This window comes from Anolis carolinensis, chromosome 2, assembly GCF_035594765.1.
Source record: "Anolis carolinensis isolate JA03-04 chromosome 2, rAnoCar3.1.pri, whole genome shotgun sequence".
NCBI lineage: Eukaryota > Metazoa > Chordata > Lepidosauria > Squamata > Dactyloidae > Anolis > Anolis carolinensis.
This window is the reverse complement of record NC_085842.1, coordinates 179,969,930-179,990,915: the sequence shown is the minus strand read 5'-3', so window position 1 is coordinate 179,990,915 and position 20,986 is coordinate 179,969,930. Positions and strand designations below refer to the sequence as shown.

Below are 20,986 nucleotides of genomic sequence, written 5' to 3'. Positions count from 1 at the left end.
CATTTACTTATGTCTGACAAAATATTTTATTTCTAGGCATTTTCTAGGTCCTCCAGCTCCCTTCTGTGATATTCTTGGACCTGAAGTCCTTCATTTCACTAAGGTTCATTATTATCCACAGCTTTGTATATCCACATGATATCTGAGAACGTAATATCCAGTTCTAAGTACAATCTGGATGATGAAGGAAGCTGACATTTGAAATGTGGTACTGGGGAAAAGTTCTGCAGGTACGCCTGACTGAAAGAAGGACAAATAAATTGATATTAGAGCAGATCAGGTGCCTAAATATCCAAAAGTGCCAGATCCTGGAAGCAAAGTAGGGCCAGCTTTGGTTAGCCTTTAAATGCAGAAAGCACCCAAGAATTACAGGTTCTGTGGGCTGTAACTGCCCAGAGCAATCTGAGAATCCTTTGGATGAGAAAAATATGAAGTTATGGGGCCACCATAAGTCTATGGAAATTTGAAGGCACATACATAACACAGAGAGCAAATCAAGCCTGAAGTCTCCTATGAATCTAAGATGACTAAAATGAAACTCTCCTTCTTTGGCTGTATTATTAGAAGACACTACTCATTGGAAAATATGATAATGCTTTGTAAAGAGAGAAAAAGAGGAAGATCGCATTATAGGTGGATAGACTCAATCGAGGAAACCATAACTCTGAGTTTCTAAAACCTAAGCAGGATTGTGGATAAGTTGAGCCATTTTAGGCTCCTTTTTGTTCACTGAACTTGCCCTAAGAGCAGCTAAAACTCTATACAAGGCTCCAGCAGGTTCAGTTGAATAAACCATAGCATTTTTGTTCTAGCAGAACAAGCAAGCAAGCAAGCAAGAGTTGTGTTATTGTGCTGTTGTTGTTGTATGTCTTCAAATTGTTTCTGACTTGAAACAATTCTTAAGGTGAACCTATTATCAGATTTTCTGTGCAGAATTTGTTCAGAGGCAGTTTGCCTTTGTCTTCCTTTGAGGATGAAAGAGAATGACTTGTTCAACATCACCAACTGGATTTCATAACTGACTTGGGATTCAAACCTTGCTCTCCAGAGTCATAATCTGGCTCTCAAGTAACTACATCACATTGGCTTGGTAAAATTCTTCTGTATTTAGAATGTTTCATAATCCTGAGCAATGCCAAAGAATTATAAACTTTTTTCCCCATTTTTGATTCCTGGAACAGCATCCACTGCAACATATGATTGGTGGCTAATAGAGATCAGGGATATTATGCATGACTCTGGGAGGAATCATTCAACCTACCAAGGATCCCATGTGTGGATCCACTCAAAACCCCCAATACCTCCAAATATTAAACATAAAAGTGTCTAATTGTGTGCCCAGGGGTTTCCAGGGCACAGTAAGTCATTTAATGCTCTTTTCAAAGTGTGTGCCTTATTTTAAGCCTGAACTACAGTCAGCCCTCCACATTCGCTTGGGTTAGGGACACAGTCTCACTCCCCATGACAGTCAAAAACTGTAAATAAAGAAATTGTAAAGCGATAGTAGTCTAGACTAGAAAGTGAAATGATAGAAATGCTACACTCAGCTTCTGTGCATGTTGAATTTTCCTATTGGCACAGAGGATTGCTTACGATTTGTCCACTGCTTTGAGCTCCTTTGTAAGCTGTCTTGGGAAGTTAACTTCATTGGATGTATCCGTGTAAATTGTGGTTAATTTCTGCTCTGCTACACCACCTTCCTCAACGTTTATTAATACCTGTTTATATTTAATTTTGTTTTAATGTTTGCATATTTGTATATTTTAAATTGTATGCTAATACTTTTAAGGTAAACTCCTTTGAGTCCTTTGGGAGAGATAAAGCGGGGTATAAATAAATATAATAATAATAATCATCATCATCATCATCATTATGCTAGAATCTGAAATACATATCCTACACCACCATTTTCCCTTAAACTAATAGAGTCCTGGTTTCTGTCTGCAAAAATGGCATTGTCTAAAATTCAGCTTCATAAAAAAAAGTTAAAATTTTGTGTGTAGGAGGTGAAGAATGTTTCAAACTTCATGGTTACCAAAGCACGCTTAAAAGGGATTAAGAGAGCACCTGGAGGCTATCTCAGAAGCCAGAGTACATGTCAAATAAAATTTCTATTGGATAGTGAAAAAAGCTGACAGGAAAAAAATGTGATGCTGGAGGAAAGGTCTACGGATACCGTAGCCGACTAAAAGACAGACAAAGCAGAAATGATTACTAGAAATGAAGATGACTAAAATGAGGCTGTGGCACTTTGGGCATATCATGAAACAACAAGAAAAGATTATAATAATTTTGGTAAATCAGAATGTAGTCCAATAATGAGGAGACTCCTCTACGTGTGGCTTGATTTAGTCAAGGAATCCGCAGCTCTGAGTTTTCAAGACCTGAGTAGGGCAGTTGGTGACAGGGAATCTTGGAGGACTCTCGTTTATAGGGTCACCATAAGTCAAAGTTGACAGCAAATAACAACAACAAAGATTTCTAGTGCGCAGGAGATCAAGACTTAAGCACCATATGTAGTTTTCTGTACTCTTTGTAGCCAACTGCCTCATAGCAATAAAATCAACATTGTAAAGCAGTGAAAATTGCAGAATGAAGACCATGAAAACATGTTTTTTCATTTCCATAATTTCTACGTGTGGCATTTTTCTACCCTATGAAAGGTGCTGCGCGTATCTACATGGAAAATACACCAATGGATGTATGGAAGGAAGGAAGATATATGCTTTCCATGTGTCTCTCCATATCTTGGTTGGGTAGGGGCCAGCAAAAAAGCAGCTTGTGAATAGTGTATGTAATAAAACTGTTAAAGACCTTTGAAACACTATTATCTCCTTGCTTCAATGGAGGATTCAGAGTTGGCGGCTTAATTTTGTCAGTACGATACTTGTTCAGAGGAAGGGGGTGTCTAAAGTTGGCCTCCTTTTATTGTTTACTTTTGTTCTTTAAAATATTTATATCCTGTCATATATGCAAAGGTCGGAGGCTGCAACAGATCCAGACTCACAGAAATGTCCTGTTTTCAAACATCCTAGCCTGCCTAGTGATTTCTCTCTCGTGGGCTTTGTTTTCAGCTCCATCTTACTGTCCACAATGTCCCAGACCTGACTGCTGGGGTAACTTGTTCCTTTGAGAGCCTTGGAGAGAGTGAGGGGCAGCTCCAAGTGGATGGAGGAATCCATTGCCTTTCTCCTACATTGAGGGATGAGCCCCCTGGGGAGTACGGTGAGTGCGTAGAAGTGTGGAGGGCTGTGTGGTACTGCAGCTCTGGGGAACCTGAACTGTGGTCCCAGTTCTGATTTCAGCTATTCACAGAATGATTTCAGCCACCTTTCAAATAGCTCAGCCATTGATCTTCTTGCTAGTTGCATTATGAGAATCACCACAATGACTACCTTTACAGTGGAGCCCCCGATGACGTAGTGGACTAAAGCCTCATGACTTGAAGGTTGGGTTGCTGACCTGAAAGCTGCCAGGTTCGAATCCCACCTGGGGAGAGTGTGGATGAGCTCCCTCTGTCAGCTCCATGCGGGGACATGAGAGAAGCCTCCCACAAGGATGGTAAAAAACATCAAAACATCTGGGCGTCCCCTGGGCAACATCCTTGAAGACGGCCAATTCTCTCACACCAGAAGTGACTCAAGTTGCTCCTGACATGAACCCCCCCCCCCCAAAAAAAAAAAAACCTTTACAGTACTGTGGTTTGGGTCACAATGTTATCCACCAAGTCTTTTGAATGCTCTAGAACGGGCTTTTACAACCATGGGTCCCCAGATGTTGTCAGATTACAGTTCCTGTCATTTGCAGCCAGAATGTCCAATGATCTGCAATGGTCAGAATCATAACTCAGCGCCTGGGAACCAAGGTTCATCTGAAGCACCTTTTATTCATGCTTATTCTTTTTGAAAGAGGGAGTCAGGGTTGTGGCATAAATTTCTTTGCCGTTTGAATTGTAACTTCATATCTGTGTCTTGTGCTCTTCGGATCCTACAGTGATAATTGGTTACCATTATTTGTTCCTCTTTCCTGCTTGCAGTTGGGATGTCTAAAAGGTGGTGCATGGGAGGACCAGTGTTTTTAACAGTACATACACATCACAGTCTTTAATGCCAAGAGAAAACTTAAACCTGCATTATTGATTCTCAGAATGAAACAAGAGGGGGAGTTAAAGTTGCTTCAGATAGAGCAGAAACTTTTGAATATATGCTTACTGACATTGCTTTGTCTTCTGCTCTCCCTTTCCACTCCTGTTTCCTCTGCCATTATCTCAGGTGATGTTCGCACAGTCAGACTTCAGCTTCTCTCCAAGGAGACTGGTGTGGAATTTGCCAGCACAAACTTTGTCTTTTATGACTGCAGCCTTCTCCGCACGTGAGTTTGGGAATTGTGTGTGAGCGGGTACATTACGTTACCAGTTTCTGGACTCTGCTCCAGCTTAAAGCAACTGATGTCCCTCACTATATCCCCAGTAAAATGCTTCTACCAGGTTATATTTGTGCCTTGTATTTCTTCCAAGGAGATCAAGATGGTATACTTGGCTTCCCTCCTTCACAATAAACCTGTGTGGTAGGTTATAGAATCATAAAATTAGAAGAGACCTCATGGGCCATTTGATCCAACCCCCTGCCAAGAAGCAGGAAATCGCATTCAAAGCACCTCCGACAGATGGCCATCCAGCCTCTGCTTTAAAAGCCTCCAAAGAAGGAGCCTCCACCACACTCTGGGGCAGAGAGTTCCACTGCTGAACACAGTGAGGAAGTTCTTCCTAATGTTCAGGTGGAATCTCCTTTCCTGTAGTTTAAAGCCATTGTTCCACGTCGTAGCCTCCAAGATAGCAGGTCAAGATGAGAGGGATTGAGAGAGAGAGCATATATGATTGGTTCAAGGTCACTCAGTGAGTTTCATAGCTCACTGGGGACTAAGACCTGTTGTTTCAAGTCACAGCTCAGACACTAAACCACTTTACCACATCTTGATCTCTTCCATTGAAGCTTGAGCTAAAATTATTCCTATAATAAACTGAACTATATGGGTAGGATAGATCAAAGGACCAAGTAAGGCACAGATAATCTGGTATGGAGTAGTGTTTGAATGATGGACAAGGTACAGGAGACCTGGATTCAAATCTGCATTCAGCTATGAACTTCTCTCAGTGACTTGGGCCATTACTATCTCTCTCAATTTATCCTGCTTCACATGATTGTTCTGAGATAGAATGTGTGGGGTGCGTGTGGAATGAACTGTGCTCCATACTGAGGTTTTTTTGGTGGAAAGCTGAAATACAAATTTAATAAACGAAATACATATGATGTGATTTTAAGATCTTTTAAGCTCCTAGTAAATCTCAAGAAGCTTGCTTTCATGGTTACGTAGATAGTGCCACCGGGGTACTTAGTGCTGGACAGAGTAATATCAGTAACAGGAAAGTCATTGCCATTTAAATTATTGTAATGAAGGAAAAGGAGCCCCGGTGGCAAAGTGCATTAAAGCACTGAGCTGCAGACTGAAAAGTCCCAGGTTCAAGCCCCGGGAGCGGCGTGAACAGCCGCTGTTAGTTCCAGCTCCTGCCAACCTAGCAGTTCGAAAACATGCCAATGTGAGTAGATCAATAGGTACCGCTCCGGCGGGAAGGTAACAGCGCTCCATGCAGTCATGCCGGCCACATGACCTTGGAGGTGTCTACGGACAATGCCCGCTCTTTGGCTTAGAAATGGAGATGAGCACCAACCCCCAGAGTCGGTCACGACTGGACTTAACGTTAGGGGAAACCTTTACCTTTAATGAAGGGAAAAAAGGTTTTCACTTTAGTCCTAAAACCAATCTTGAATGCTGGGGGTCTAAATGAAGGGACAGCTGTACCAATATCAAGAATAGCTGAGCATTTGGAAGTGTTTTTTCCCCTTTACCCAGTCCCTACATCCAGCTTTGTCACTTCAGGGATTTGAGAGGAGGAGGCTTCTTTGAGGCCAGAGGGTAGGAGTGACTGGGCAAACCTGACCTCACTCCCCTCCCCACACACACACTTTGATCTCTTCTTTTAGAAACAGAAATATGGAGGTGTCTCTGTGGTACAGCTGTGCTACCGCTACTGCCTTGGTTTTCTCCCTCAGGACTTGGCATGCTTTCCTCCTCGTTGCTTCCTCTCCCCCTCAAAATAGAGAATAGCATACAATCTCTGCTATCTAATTCATAAAATAGCTCATTCTCCCCCTCCTCCCCTGGCTGCCATTCTGGGGCATGCAGGCTTACACTGTCAAGTCAGTTTGTGGCAAGGGCTTCAGTCAACATTCCCTCAGGGCTTGTCTCCCGCAGCCAGCAGATGGCTTTGGCAGGACTTTGGAAGCTGATTCAATCAATGTCTCCCTCCCTGTCCCCTCCCTTCCCTTGAATTCCATATCCTCCAGGAGAACAATGGCAACAGGGAATAAAGAACTAGGAATAGCTTGGGGTGGCATTTAGGTAAAGGTAAAGGTTTCCCCTGACGTTAAGACCAGTCATGTCTGACTCTGGGGGTTGGTGCTCATCTCCATTTCTAAGCCGAAGAGCCGGTGTTGTCCATAGACATCTCCAAGGTCATGTGGCCGGTATGACTGCATGGAGCGCCGTTACCTTCCCGCTGGAGCGGTATCTATTGATCTACTCACATTGGCATGTTTTCAAACTGCTAGGTTAGCAGGAGCTGGAGCTAACAGTGGCCGCTCACGCCGCTCCCGGGGTTTGAACCTGGGACCTTTCGGTCTCCAGCTCAGTGCTTTAACGCACTTTGCCACCGGGACTCCGGGTGGCATTTATTTGGGGGGGGGGGGGCGCAAAAGGATGCATGTTGATTTCTTCCTCTTCTTGACTACCCTTGTGTTCCTTACCCCATAGGTGCCTGTCATGTGTCAGCAGCCACTATCCTTGCCATTGGTGTAAATACAGACACACTTGTACCCACAATGTGGCTAAATGCTTCTTCCTGGAGGGACGAGTCAACACCACAGAGGTAAGAGGAGGCCTTCTAGTATAATCTAGTATCTCATGACAATCAGCCTCTGGAGAAAAATTCTGGATTATTAAAGATTGCCAATCCCAAACATTTTCGATATGATTCACAATCACCATTAAATTCAGTCCCATGATTCCCCCCTTCCTCATTTCCACAGCTGTCATGGCTTCCGACATCTGCCAGGTTGTGATCTATGGGACTGTGTACAAGTCCCTGCGGTACATTCCGACAGGTGTGAACTGCTTCCTTCCCCTGCTGAACTCCTGGAGGATGTGGACGTGAGGAGGAATGAAAGTCTCCAGATATGTGGCCTGGATGCAGAGAATTTGCTCCTTTCCTTGGTCTTTCAAGGACTCTGTTGTTTCTGCAGAACAGCAGAAATGGCTGCACGGCGTTTCCCCCTTCTCCCTTGGCCTTGCAGAGGATGCTGGGATGCAACAAGGGAATTGTTATTCTGCAGTTCTATGCAAAACCAGGCAGTGCTTACCATATTTGCGCAATGCTTTGGGATTGTGTGGAATTCAGAATGTGTTGCTGACCAGTATGGGCAGGGTTGAAATCGGACACAACGGGAGCGTGGGTGGAAAAAAGAATTATTGCTATGGGGAAGAGCAGAAAGATCTGCCAGTGTACAGCAACAGATCTCCCATCCCTCAACCACTTGAAGCTTCATAACAGAATAAGCTTTTTTTTTCCATGTCAGGAGCAACCGGAGTTGCTTCTGGAGTGAGAGAATTGGCCGTCTGCAAGGACGTTGCCCAGGGGACGCCCAGATGTTTTTGATGTTTTACCATCCTTGTGGGAGGCTTCTCCCATGTCCCCGCATGGAGCTGGAGCTGATAGAGGGAGCTCATCCGCGCTCTCCCCGGGTGGCATTTGAACCTGGCAGCCTTCATGTCAGCAACCCAACCTTCAAGTCACGAAGCTTTTATCCCCGAGGCCACCGGAGATAATTATTCTTATTCCACAGAATAAGCTGAGATTTGTGGAAACCATACTGGTTTTTGTAATGTTTTGTTTCTGGTAGTAGCCCATAAAAACGCGCCTTAGAGCCGTCAGTGTGAAACATGTTGAATATAAATGTGTGTCCCTTTGGTCAGGGAATCCCAGGCAATCAGAAAAGAGTCAGCAGGTGGCAGATCAACGGCATTGGCAGCCAATAATAGCACTAAAGTGCCTATGTGGGTTTGGGAGGCGAACAGATCGATATATGTGTGCGAAGTGGGGGGGAAGGCCAGGGTCTTTGCTGGTAATGGGGCCGGTTGCTTGCAATCAATCGTCTGGCCCAGGCAGCGGGGATCAATAGACCTAGAGACGCCCGGGGCTCTTTGTGGGTAGGTAATTGATAGCCACTCCCTTCGAGGGGCCAGCATTTGGGTTGCGGTTGGATGTGGTGGCGAGAGATAGGAATGGTCTGGGCAGCCGATGTGGAAGCGAAGCTCTCGCGCTGTGCTGCTGTGGTTGAGAGGCATTGGCAAAATGAGGGTGCTTGGGATGGAGAAAGCTAGAGAGGGAGCTTTGCCTTTCCAGGCTCTTCCAGCCTCCTTTACTGCATCCCTTCCCCCTTCGCAGGCCCGGCCTTTTGTCTTGACCCCATTGTATTAGGGTTGGAGAGGAAGCTGCACCCAGGGCTTGATTGTTCCCTTGGTCAGGACCACATTTCCTCTATTGCTTCCCCGGCGGCGGCGTCACGGCCACCCCGCCTCCTCGCTCGCCATGTAAACAGAGCAGGCTGACCCAGCACGCCTCCCCCACTACCTTTCCTTTGGTACCAAGGAGCGATTAACCAGGCTCTGGTTACCATGGCAACTCTGAGTACCCAGCAGGCTCTTTCATCTCCATCTCTCTCATGCGCCTGCCCTCGGCAAGCCAGGATGATGAGAGCCAGGCTCTCTCTTGGGTTTTTACCCCCTGTTTCAGGATGGGGCCCTTTGGGGTGGGAGGCCTCACATGGTTTTGCCACAAGGCAAAAAAGAGACCTAGGTCTCTGGAGAAAGAGAGGGGGCCATATTCCTTTCCTATGACTACATACTGATGGCTACCTTTTGTGTAAAGAATACTTAGAATATGCCGTAAGCAGAGTTGCTCAATTGATTTTTTTCGGAGTAAGCAGGCTGTTTAAATGCTTTTCCCTGTTGTGCCTGTAGCTTTTGAAGACACTAGGAGCCCCCAGTGGTGCAGTGGGTTAAACCGCTGATCTGCCGAACTTGCTGACCGAAAGGTGGCAGTTCAAATCCGGGGAGCGGAGTAAGCTCCCGCTGTTAGCGCCAGCTTCTGTCAACCTAGCAGTTCGAAAACATGCAAATGTGAGTAGATCAATAGATACCTCTCCGGCAGGAAGGTACAGTGGAGTCTCACTTACCCAACATAAATGGGCCGGCAGAATGTTGGATAAGCGGATACATTGGATAATAAGGAGGGATTAAGGAAAAGCTTATTACACATCAAATTAGGTTATGATTTTACAAATTAAGCACCAAAACATCATGTTTAACAACAAATTTGACAGAAAAAGTAGTTCAATACGCAGTAATGCTATGTAGTAATTACTGTATTTATGAATTTAGCACCAAAATAGCATGATATATTGAAAACATTGACTACAAAAATGCATTGGATAATCCAGAATGTTAGATAAGTGAGTGTTGGATAAGTGAGACTCTACTGTAATGGTGCTCCATGGTGTCATGCCAGCCACATGACCTTGGAAGTGTTTACGGACAACGCCGGCTCTTCGGCTTAGAAATGGAGATGAGCACCAACTCCCAGAGTCGGACACGACTGGACTTAATGTCAGGGAAAACCTTTACCTTTACCTACTTAGCTAAACCTTTACCTTTACCTACTTAGCTAAACCTTTACCTACTTAGCTCGAGCCCCTGGTGGGCTGCTGATCTGCAAGCTGCCAGGTTTAAATTCCACCCGGGGAGAGTGCGGATGAGCTCCCTCTATCAGCTCCAGCTCCATGTGGGGACATGAGAGAAGGATGGTAAAAACATCAAAACATTCGGGCGTCCCCTGGGCAATGTCCTTGCAGATGGCCAATTCTCTCACTCCCAGAAGTGATTTGCAGTTTCTCAAGTCACTCCTGACACGAAAAAAAACCCCTACTTAGCTTAAATCTGAATTGAGAACACAGCCCAACCACACCCAAAAAATCTTGGTGTCTTGTTTTTAATTCCTGTTCCTTGGGGCTCTGATTCAGAAAATTTCATTGGATAGAACACACTAGTGGTTCTCAACCTGTGGGTCCCCAGATGTTTTGGCCTTCAACTTCCAGAAATCCTAACAGCTGGTAAACTGGCTGAGATTTCTGGGAGTTGTAGGCCAAAAACTTCTGGGGACTCCAGGTTGAGAACCACTGTTCTAGTCCAGGCATGGGCAAACTTGGGCCCTCCAGTTGTTTTGGACTTCAGCTCCTACAATTCCTAACAGCTAGTAGGAATTGTGGGAGTTGAAGTCCAAAATGCCTGGAGGGCCCAAGTTTGCTCATGCCTGCTCTAGTCTCCTGCATATGGTTATTATGGTTTTCTATGGGCGAGCAGATGGCATCGGGTAAATGGCATATGTTCTGTATCTCAAAAACTAAAGTTGATAGGGGGAAACTAGTGCCATTTTTGGAATCATCGGACCAAGTATACCCAGAAGCAGAGCTAACATGTGAGGCACCAAAATGTGTGTTGGCCAGTGGAATCTCTTCTCCTCTTCTTTCTGCCTTGTTCTGGCAGCATTGTCAGGGCAAAGGAATGCCCAGTGCCTCATGCACTGAGATGCTTTGAATCTTTTTCTTCCCTCTAGGGCTGCCCAGAGCTGCTCCCTGGTGGGGAGATCTTAATACCAGTGGGAGTGCTGCAACCCATTACCCTCCGTGCCAAAAACCTTCCACAGCCCCAGTCGGGCCAGAAGAACTATGAGTGTGTCCTGGGCATCCAAGGTCGCCAACAGCGGGTGCCAGCTGTGCGCTTCAATTCAAGCAGTGTGCAGTGCCAGAATACCTCGGTGAGAGACTCTGTTTGCATCAATATTTTTAAATACACCTTATATCTTGCTTCTTGAAATCTGAAATCAAGGGGACTAGACTTGTATTGGACACAGATATTTTCCTGAGTCTGATACAACTGCTAAGCAGATTCGATTTCTTGTGCATGCAAATGCAGACATGTGCAATGTGTACAACTGTGTGTGTGTGTTTTTAAGGACTTGGAGTTGGCATGTGGAAGCCCCTCTCAGCCCATTGAGTTGTGAGTTGCAGTGTTGCTTTCAGACCTTAACTTTGGTGGAGTAGCTGCTAGTTGTATGCTTTTGTTCCTCTGCAATTGACTATAAAATCGAAATAGAGATTTAATTTACAATACTCTTGAAAGGCTGAGTTATCTAAAAAGCACTCTGCATATATTAAGCAGGAGATTTCTTTCATACTGTATAAGTGCTTTAACACATCACCAGAAGTATAAAGCTTATGCTTTCCATCACTTGGTTACCTTATGAACCAACTCTGATAGTGGTTGTTGTGTGTTTTCTGGGCTGTATGGCCATGTTCCAGAAGCATTCTCTCCTGACATTTCACCCGCATCTGGCAGGCATTTTCAGAGGTTGTGAAGTATATTGGAAAAACTAAACAAGGAAAGTTTATATATCTGTAGAAGGTACAGGGTGTTGGAGGCCGGTGTTAATATTGTAATTAATCACCTTGATTTGCATTAGTGGCCTTGTCAGATTCATTTCCTGGTTTCTTCCTGCCTGGGGGAATCTTTTGTTTAGAGGTATTAGCAGCCCCTGATCGATTCATGTCTGGAATTCCTCTGTTTTCAGAATGTTATTCCTTATTTACTGTTCTTATCTTAGAGTTTTTTTTAATACTGGTAGCCAGATTTTGTTCATTTTCATGGTTTCCTCCTTTCTGTTGAAATTGTCCACATGCTTGTGAATTTCAATGGCTTCTTTGTGTAGTCTGACATGATAGTTGTTAGAGTGGTCCAGCATTTCTGTGTTCTCAAATAATATACTGTATCCAGGTTGGTTCATCAAGTGCTATAACCCTGATAGTGCTATATCTCTATCTATTCCGCAATTACAACATGCTTTAAATATAGCAAAACCATGAACGAAATTCACCACACAGATGTTAAAATAAGAAATTGGAAAGCAACAGCAGATAAAACTTCTAGTAAAAAGCAGAATATTCAACATAAATGTAATACAGATTGAAAAAAAATTGCTGAAATACACTTACATCAGGACAGAAAGCACACTTCTTATGGTGCTGACTATTCTAAAGGTTTTCTGATGCCATGGGAATGGCCACCTTTCTGATATTTGCTAGATATTTGTAACTCTTACTTGTGGACAGAGAAGAAGGTCTCATACATTGATTTTAGTTTGGTCACCTTTACTCTTATGGGTAAAGGTGATGTGATTCAGATGATGTGACTTGAAACCATTTTGTGCTCTAGAAACCAACAATTTAGGCCCAGAAATGAATATGTAAACAATGTTAAAAGGCACAGAATAGCATGTATGTTCAATAAAGTCCAAAGGTTTTCAGGTGGCAGACACTTAACTAGGAGGGTGAAGTTTCACACTGTGAAAAGTTCTGTGTCTTTCCAGATGGCATCAGAATGGAATGTGCATGTTGTGATAATGAAATTCAGTACAATTCTAGACATATATGTCTGTCCAATTCTTAGGTAAAGATTGTAGCTCTGGCATAGAGTATACATTTTGCATACATATAGTTCCAACTTCAGTTCCTGGAAAAGCAAGGAATGTTTGGCCCTTGTGAGAGTTCCATGAGAAGTAAATGTACTAGTTAAACCCTAGTATAAGATAAGTTTGTTAATACGTGTGTGCCGTAATAGTTATATTGATGAAGATGACTCCACATTATCTCTAGTAAGTGAAGCAGTATGCTCCTTATGTTATGTATTTCAGTTGCTGGGACACAAGTGGGAACTTACTGGTATGTTCATAATCTTCTCATGAGCTCCCTTCTTGGCATCTGCTTATCTACTGTGCACTGAACTACATAGGACTTAGGCCAAACCTTACCTGACTTGTCATTTGTATGTGTAATTAACTATCTAAGGAAGAGAGATTTGGGATCACAGTGGATAAAAAACACCCGAACACATTTATTTTCTGTAAAGCAGCAGTGATGGTGATGGGTCATTAACAGTGTTAAAAACTAGCAAACAGACTGAAAATGAATGGGAAATTCTTGTAATTCTTTCATATGGATAAGAGCTCTTGTAATCCTTTTATAAGGATACAATTCTTGTCAACCCATCTGGAAGAGGGGGCCATTTGTAAAAAGTTTTAGAAGTACAGGTATCAGGGTAGAAGAATGCCAAAGGCCAAAGAGAGTTTATCAAAGAGAATAATAAATCTTAGCCATAAGGAGGTGGAATAGAAAGTTTTTTTTTTGTTTTCTTCCATGTTGATAAAACTCAGGCTCATCCAGTGAAACTGGATGTGGATGGAGAAGGGAGTTTTCTCCCTTTTTCTCTCTTGTAATGTCATACCAGGAGCCCCCAGTGGCGTAGCAGGTTAAACTGCTGAGCTGCTGAATTTGCTGACTGAAAGGTTGACGGTCCGAATCCTGGGAGCGGAGTGAGCTGTTAGCCCCAGCTTCTGTCAACCTAGCAATTCGAAAACATGAGTAGATCAATAGGTACCACTTCTGTGGGAAGGTAACGGCTCTCCATGCAGTCATGCCGGCCACATGACCTTGGAGGTATCTACGGACAACACCAGCTCTTCGGCTTAGAAATTGAGATGAGCACCAACCCCCAGAGTCAGACTCAACTAGACTTAATGTCAGGAGAAAACTTTTTCCTAATGTGACGTCATTCAATAACATTGGTAGGCAAAAGATTGAGATTAGGCAAAAAGAAGTAATACTTTCCAGAATGTATCATTTAATTCTAGGAACTCAGTGCCACAAGATGTGGCGATGATACCATTGGCTTAGATAGGTTGAAAGGAGGAGGTAGACTTCTCCTTTGTGGGTGTATGCATAACTACTCATCCTGGTGGCAGTATGGAACATGCATGTTCAGAGACATTTTAACAGCAGTATGAGATCGTTTTTGCCTTATGTTCTGTTTTCAGACTTCTCAGGAGCAGCTGGTTGCACACTATGGGAGTCCATATGACTGGACTATGCCAGTGTTTGGTCTAATCCAGTTGATCCTTTCTCTCTGAGTGCTAGACAGTGATGCACCAGAGTAGTAAAGGTAAAGGTTTTCCCCTGACATTAAGTCCAGCCGTGTCCGACTCTGGGGGTTGGTGCTCATGCCCCAGAATAGGGAGAGCATTTCAGGTTGCATATTTTGGATGTCCTAAATGAACAATAAGTAGTTTATCAATTCCTTTTGGTGTTGTATCTCTACCGCCCGATAAGGTGGAGATATGCTTGTGGGAGTTTCTACCCTGTGTGCCAGAAGAACTTGGCTGCTTTGTGTACTCTTCTTTTTGACTTGTGTGAGTGACACAGTTCTGCTCTGCCTCAGACAGAAAAAATGTTGTGGGCTGGCTCTGCTAGTGCAGAAGGACTTTTGCCTCTAAGTGCCAGAGGAAAGGAAAGGAAAGAGATGGGAAAAAGGCCTTCCTGGTGTGTTTGTGAATTGCCAGAGACATTTGGCTGGCCACTGTTGGCAATGGAGACTGGAAACTGGGTGGGTCATAGCCTAATCCAGCAAAGCAGTTTTTGTGTGTAACATCTGGGAGCAGTAAATGTAATGCTAAGGGATTATTATTAAATTAATCTTTATTAAAAGTGAAGAGCAGGACATAGGTTCAACTTCTCAGGTTCCTTAGCCAGATCCTCCAACCTCAGTCTGTATCATTAATCCTGAGTTGCACGTAGGTTTCACTGGTGCTTCTTTGAAACTGCCCTCTGCTGCTGAAGCCTTATATTGCAGATGGTGACCATATCTCTGTGGTTATTAGCACTTCTGTGCTGCAGAGAGAGCCTCAGGTATTCAAAGTTCAATATAATGTTGAGCGCTTCTAGACACTGGGGCAAGTTATTCTGGGTGAAACAGTGCCATTGCTCTATTCCTGCCCCTTACCCTTAGTGTCTGGCTACTCCGTCCTTCTCAGCTGCCAGAGTTTCCTCCTCCAGCACATTAATTCCCAGTATTTTGTGATTTCAACTGCCACAAGCCTCAGGCAGTTTGGGTAATGGTCAGGAATTCTGGGAGTTGAAATCCAAAACACTTGGAAGGCCAAACCTTGGGATCCAATGTTCTTGCACAGTGGTTCCTAAGCAGTAGTCCATGGACCATAAGTGGTCTGCAAGAAATAGATAAGTGGTCCATGGGGGTCTTTTGCAGAAAATTTGAATAAACAAAGCATGACTGTTAAGGAAGGAGCATAATCGCCCCCTCCCACACACCCCCTTCTTTTCCCTCCTCTTTCCCCTTCTCTTTCATCCCAAACAGAGCCCTGACTCCTGTTAGCACTCAGCTCAGTGGTCCTCTCCCACTGGTCCAACTAAAGAGCACCCACGTGCTTCCTTCCCTTGCTTCCTCATGAGGAGCCAGTGGTAATGGAGCTATCTCTGGCCCCCGCTTTCACTGACCTGCGGGCTTTGACTGTCTCCTCCTCTTTGTAATCCAGACTGCAAACAGAGCTTCCTTCCTTACCTCAGGATCAGGTAAGGAATGAAGGATATAACTCCCTCCCTTTGCCCAATGTTGGATCCTTCCTTCCTTGCTCTTGAGGAGGCTGTTGCTGCCAGAACTCCGTTTGCAATCTCCTCATTGCAATTCAGCTCCCCGTGGAGCCTCCGGTGGCCTAGGGGATAAAAGCCTTGTGACTTGAAGGTTGGGTTGCTGACCTGAAGGCTGCCAAGTTCGAATCCCACCCGGGGAGAATGCGGATGAGCTCCCTCTATCAGCTCCAGCTCCATGCGGGGACATGAGAGAAGCCTCCCACAAGGATGGTAAAAACATCAAAACATCCGGGTGTCCCCTGGGTAATGTCCTTGCAGACAGCCAATTCTTTCACTCCAGAAGCAACTCTAGTTGCTCCTGACACGAAAAAAAAAAAAAACTCCCGTCACCTGGCCCTGCAAATGGAGCTCTGGGAGCAGCAGTGTCAAGCTCGGGCAAGGAAGAGATCCACTGCATCTCTTCCCACTCCCTCCCTTTGCCCAATGTTGAACCCTTTCTTACTTACCTGCTCTTGAGGAGGCTGTTGGCAGAGCCCTATTTTCAATTTTCTCCTTGCAACCCAGCCCCCCTGCCACCTGGGCTTGTAAGGAAAGAAGAATCTAACATTGAGAAAAGGGAGGGGACAAGAATGGCAGTGGTGGACCCTTTCTTCCTTGCCTGGTTTGACACTGCTGCCGCCAGAGCCCCATTTTCAGGCCCAATTAGCGAGGAGATGGGTTGCAAGGAGGAGATTGCAAATGGAGCTCTGATAGCAGCCTCCTCAAGAGTAGATAGGGAAGGAAGGAATCAACACTGGGCAAAGGGAGGGAACGGGAATGGTAGCATTATAGCCTTCATTCCTTATCTGCTTTTGAGGCAAGGAAGGAAGCCTTTTTGGCAATGCTGGATTGCAAGGAGGAGGCGGCGGCAGCTGTAGCCAACAGGTCAGTGAAAGTGGGGGCCAAGGGAAGTTCCATCACTGGCTTCTTGTGAAGAGGGAAGGGGAAGGAAGGAAGGAAGCACATGGATGCTCTCTTCCTTTGGCTGGGACAGTGGAAGAAGAGCTCTCAGAGCCCATTCTCTCAGACTGGCTCTTGAAGCCTGAGTACTAATAGAAGTCTGGGCTCTTTTTAGTACTCGGACTTCAAGAGCTAATTTGGGACTACTTCTCTCAAGAGGCAGTCTAAACTACTCTATGTCATGGCAGGCACGTGACATTGAGCAATAGTATCAATCCAAGAATTCCTCACCTAGTGAGAGAAATGCAAGTTCAAGAATCACATTAATTTTTTTCATTAAGTCATCTTATGGTGTTTTGTCTTTATATCACAAAATAAAAATCTATATATATAAAAGGGTGATGGCATCAGGGCAGTGGACAAAACAACAAAACTGCAAGCCCCCCAACCTCGAAATTTGACAACACAATCCATCATTCACGGCTCTAGGTTGATACAACAAAAAGGAAAAGAAAAATAAAGTCCTAATTACAGGGAGAGGAATAATAGTTTTTATCCAATTGCTGCCAGTTTGAAGGCTAAGCTCAGCCCACTTGGTCTCCTAGCAACCTACTCAGCCCAGGGGACTGGCACAGTTAGGCCTCACTTAGGCCTCTTCCACAGATTATCATATTTTAACTGGATTATATGGCAATGTAGACTCAAGGCCCTTCCACACAGCTATATAACCTATTTAGAATCTTGTATTATCTGCTTTGAACTGGATTATCTTGACTCCACACTGCCATATAATCCACTTCAGTGTGCATACTAAACATAAAAACAACCATACAACAGACATTGAATACCACCACTAGCTCAACAATTTCTCACCAACACCACCAGACAACGCCACAGCAACGCGTGGCCGGGCACAGCTAGTGTATATATAAATAGGCAAAGGTAAAGGTTTCCCCTGACGTTAAGTCCAGTCATGTCTGACTCTGGGGGTTGGTGCTCATCTCCATTTCTAAGCCGAAGAGCCGGCATTGTCCGTAGACATCTCCAAGGTCATGTGGCCGGCATGACTGCATGGAGCGCCGTTACCTTCCCGCCGGAGCGGTACCTATTGATCTACTCAGTCTGAATTACGTCTCTTGTATAAGGTCTGGTGGATGAATGGCATAAGCACTTTGCATTGTTTTAAACTTTGTATATTGTATTTTATGACTGTTTTAACTGTTTTAACGTTTTAGTTCATTGTATAACAGTATAACGGCATCAATTGCCACTTGTAAGCCGCCCTGAGTCCCCTCGGGTGAGAAGGGCAGGGTATAATTAATTGAAATAAATAAATAAATAATACTCACATTTGCATGTTTTCGAACTGCTAGGTTGGCAGGAGCTGGAGCTAACAGCGGGCGCTCAAGCTGCTCCCAGGATTTGAACCTGGGACCTTTTGGTCTGCAAGTTCAGCAGCTCAGCGCTTTAATGCACTTCGCCACTGGGGCTCCTGTATATGTAAATATGAGTATGATAATTAAGAAGTTCTGGTTATTTAAAAATAATTTCATTTATTTCTGTGCGGGTGGTAGGGAGAGGAGTTGATTGATCTTGATGGTCCATGATGTATCCAATGTTTGCCTCGCTGATCCACGGTCTTTTAAATGTTGGGAACCACTGCTCTAGCATCTCCTCTTTTTTAAATCCCCTGGTTGCTTGCAGTTAAAGGTCAAGTGGTTCTATGAGTAGGCAACTGCCACCCACATCTTTTTCCTAAATGATTGGTCAGCTTGGCTTGCCTTACCAAGCCAGGTAGGATAAGTCTACCTGAATTAACCTGTCTCAACAGTGGCTTCCTTGCTTCTCAGTCCAGTGCCAAAAGGCTGAAAAGCTTCAAAGAAAAGGGGTTCCTGTAGGCAAGGGCTCATCAACATTTTGAGGACCCATGGGCAAACTGAGTATTTTTAGAGTGTTTCATGGGCACACTAAGAAAATAGCTATTGTGGTAGATGTGGCTGGTCACAGAGCATCCATTTCTCTGCAAGATGAGTCTGCATTTTGCCCAAGCTTCTGGATACAAGACAAAGATGGAGAGGAATCTGAGTTTCAAAACACAGGACTACACTTTAGAGCCCACAGTTTTAAGCTGCCAAAACCCATTTCACAGAAAGCACATGTGACCCTGAGGCATACCTGGAAATTTTCAGCATGCCAGCATTCCTGGTTATTTTTATTATTATTTTTAAATTTTCGACAAATCTGGGGGAAGTGACCGTAAGTTGGGTGGGTATCAATGGAAGTTTATGTAGGCACTGTAGTACCTATGACATATTGGGGACTCTAGCCTTAGTCAAATATTGCTTCCAGTTTCATTTTGAAACCATTTTTCTTAGTGTTTGGAGGGACTGTAGGAACCAGACAATCACATTTTGTAGTTTTCTAGGCTATGGTAGGCTTTGTGAAGTGTGGGGGCTTTGGAGTCTGCAAATTGGATCCTTGTGCACTGCATGCAACCTATTGCTTTTATTTTCTCCATACCCTGTATATAGGAATTCTAGCTCTTATATCAGGTTGCTTGGATGAAGGTAAAGGTTCTGTCAGTGTTTGGCCCACCATCCTACTGCCTAATTGCAGTAGGATGGTGGGCGAATTCCACTGAATTAATGGAAATGGCCTAGGAAAGAAGTAGGAGACATGTCTTTAGGTGATGAAGGAATTATGATTTATTAATAAAAATCCCAATGTGTTCTCGGTTGGTTGGTATGTAGAAGAGTTTGGAGCTACTTACTAGCAGCAAGGGTGCTGGATTAGAAAGCAAAAGAAGAACTTGAAATGAGTTGGAGCAAGAGCAGATTAGAGCTTTTCTTAGAGCCGGTTTTGTCGTAGCGATAGCAGCAAATAGAAATGACTTGCCTGCCACTGTTGCATCTGTGCTGAGCCCTCCAGCAGAGCAGTTTTGAGTGGCGAGAAATCTGCTGCGTGTAGGTCCCAAGGGCAATTGTAATGAACCATTGGTAGCCGGTTGTAATTTCTTTGCCAAGCACTTTGACGATAAATATGAAAATTACCCTCATCCTCTCTGACTTAGATGCTACTTTGGATTCAATTTACAAATAACAGATGTTGGGTTTTAGATTGGAACTTTTAGCATAAATGTGATGATGCGTCTTAATCCCTGTCCATTTGAAGAGATATTTTGCATGCATCTGTGGAAGATATATATCCTTTTGATTACTCTCCCCATTGCATTGCGTCTGTGAGGTTTGGCATTTTCTCCTGGTGACTTCTGTTTCTGCTAATTTTGGTTTTTGGCAGGAGACTCTCTCACTTCTGCACATTTTGTTGTCATGAGGTTAGAGGCTGTCATTTTTTCTGAGGTTTTACAGCCTTCTTCACAGTGAGTCATACGTTTCTCCTGTAGCTGCTGATCTTGCACTTCAGTTTGAGAAATGACGATCAAACTGAGAGAGTTTATATATGTGTTTTGCATTTGGGGTTAGGTTTTTGATCCCTTGGCACTTCACTGTAAAGGGAATGTGGGCTGATTTAGTGCCAAGCGTTGAGTATTGGTGGGAAACTGGCTCATATCTGGCAGACAGCCACTTCTGTGGAGTTTTTAGTGTACACATTGATAGATCATTTTAAGGAAAGAGTTTTCATCTGAAAATTCATCCAGTGGAATCTGGGACCCAATATTGTCTTCCAAATGGGTAGATGTTGAAGTATTTACAAAAAGTTGCAGGCACTGATCACAGATGGATTTTGAAGTCATTTCAAGTGATTCAATATTTTTCACCTGTCTAGAAAACAAGAGTACTTTGCAGAATTTTCACTCCATATTTTACCCCATTATATGGATAGTGTTTGAAAAAATAGATTTGACCCTGGAAGTGAAAGTCCATTCATGGTGAAATGCCATCCAACTCCTGCAAATGTTAATTTGGAGCAAAAAATTGTTTTTTAAAAATCAAATACGTTTGGGGGCAACAAAACTGACTCTGGGGAGGACTGCATGTTGCCCACTTCTACTCTATGTGGAGGTATGGTCAAATGTGGGGAAAATACACATTGTGTAAGCTATAATTCATAACATCATTTGTTTGCAGTAATGTCCCCCTTTTCTCCAAAGGGTAGGAGGATTGCCCGGATTAGCCAAATTGTGTGTATTCCTTCTCACAGACATGACTATGGGTCCAGGCTTCTGGATTAGAGCCACAGTTTTCAAGGTTTTTTCAGGACATGGTGACTTAGGAATCAGAGAAGTTGACACCAGTCTCACATACCAAAAGCTCAGCTTTAAAAATGAAAGGACCCCTCACCTTCTTGTGTACTCTGTATATCTACAAAGACAAGTATCCACTATTATAGTAATACAGAAATCATTAAACCTAAATTTAGTT

General features: G+C 43.9%; 1 protein-coding gene and 1 non-coding gene across 2 annotated transcripts in view; both read left to right on the top strand.

The window, feature by feature from the left end:
* Positions 1-20,986, top strand: part of plxna3 (plexin A3) — a 101,432-nt gene that overhangs the window by 44,900 nt on the left and 35,546 nt on the right. The window contains exons 8-11 of the mRNA XM_062971226.1: positions 3,075-3,225; positions 4,272-4,371; positions 6,871-6,985; positions 10,787-10,987. Of these exons, the coding sequence (XP_062827296.1) occupies positions 3,075-3,225; positions 4,272-4,371; positions 6,871-6,985; positions 10,787-10,987 (567 nt within the window). The remainder of the gene's footprint in view (positions 1-3,074; positions 3,226-4,271; positions 4,372-6,870; positions 6,986-10,786; positions 10,988-20,986) is intronic.
* mir5441 (microRNA mir-5441) lies at positions 16,723-16,810 on the top strand. Its single transcript, NR_130041.1, has one exon. It is a non-coding gene; the product is annotated as a microRNA mir-5441 (primary transcript).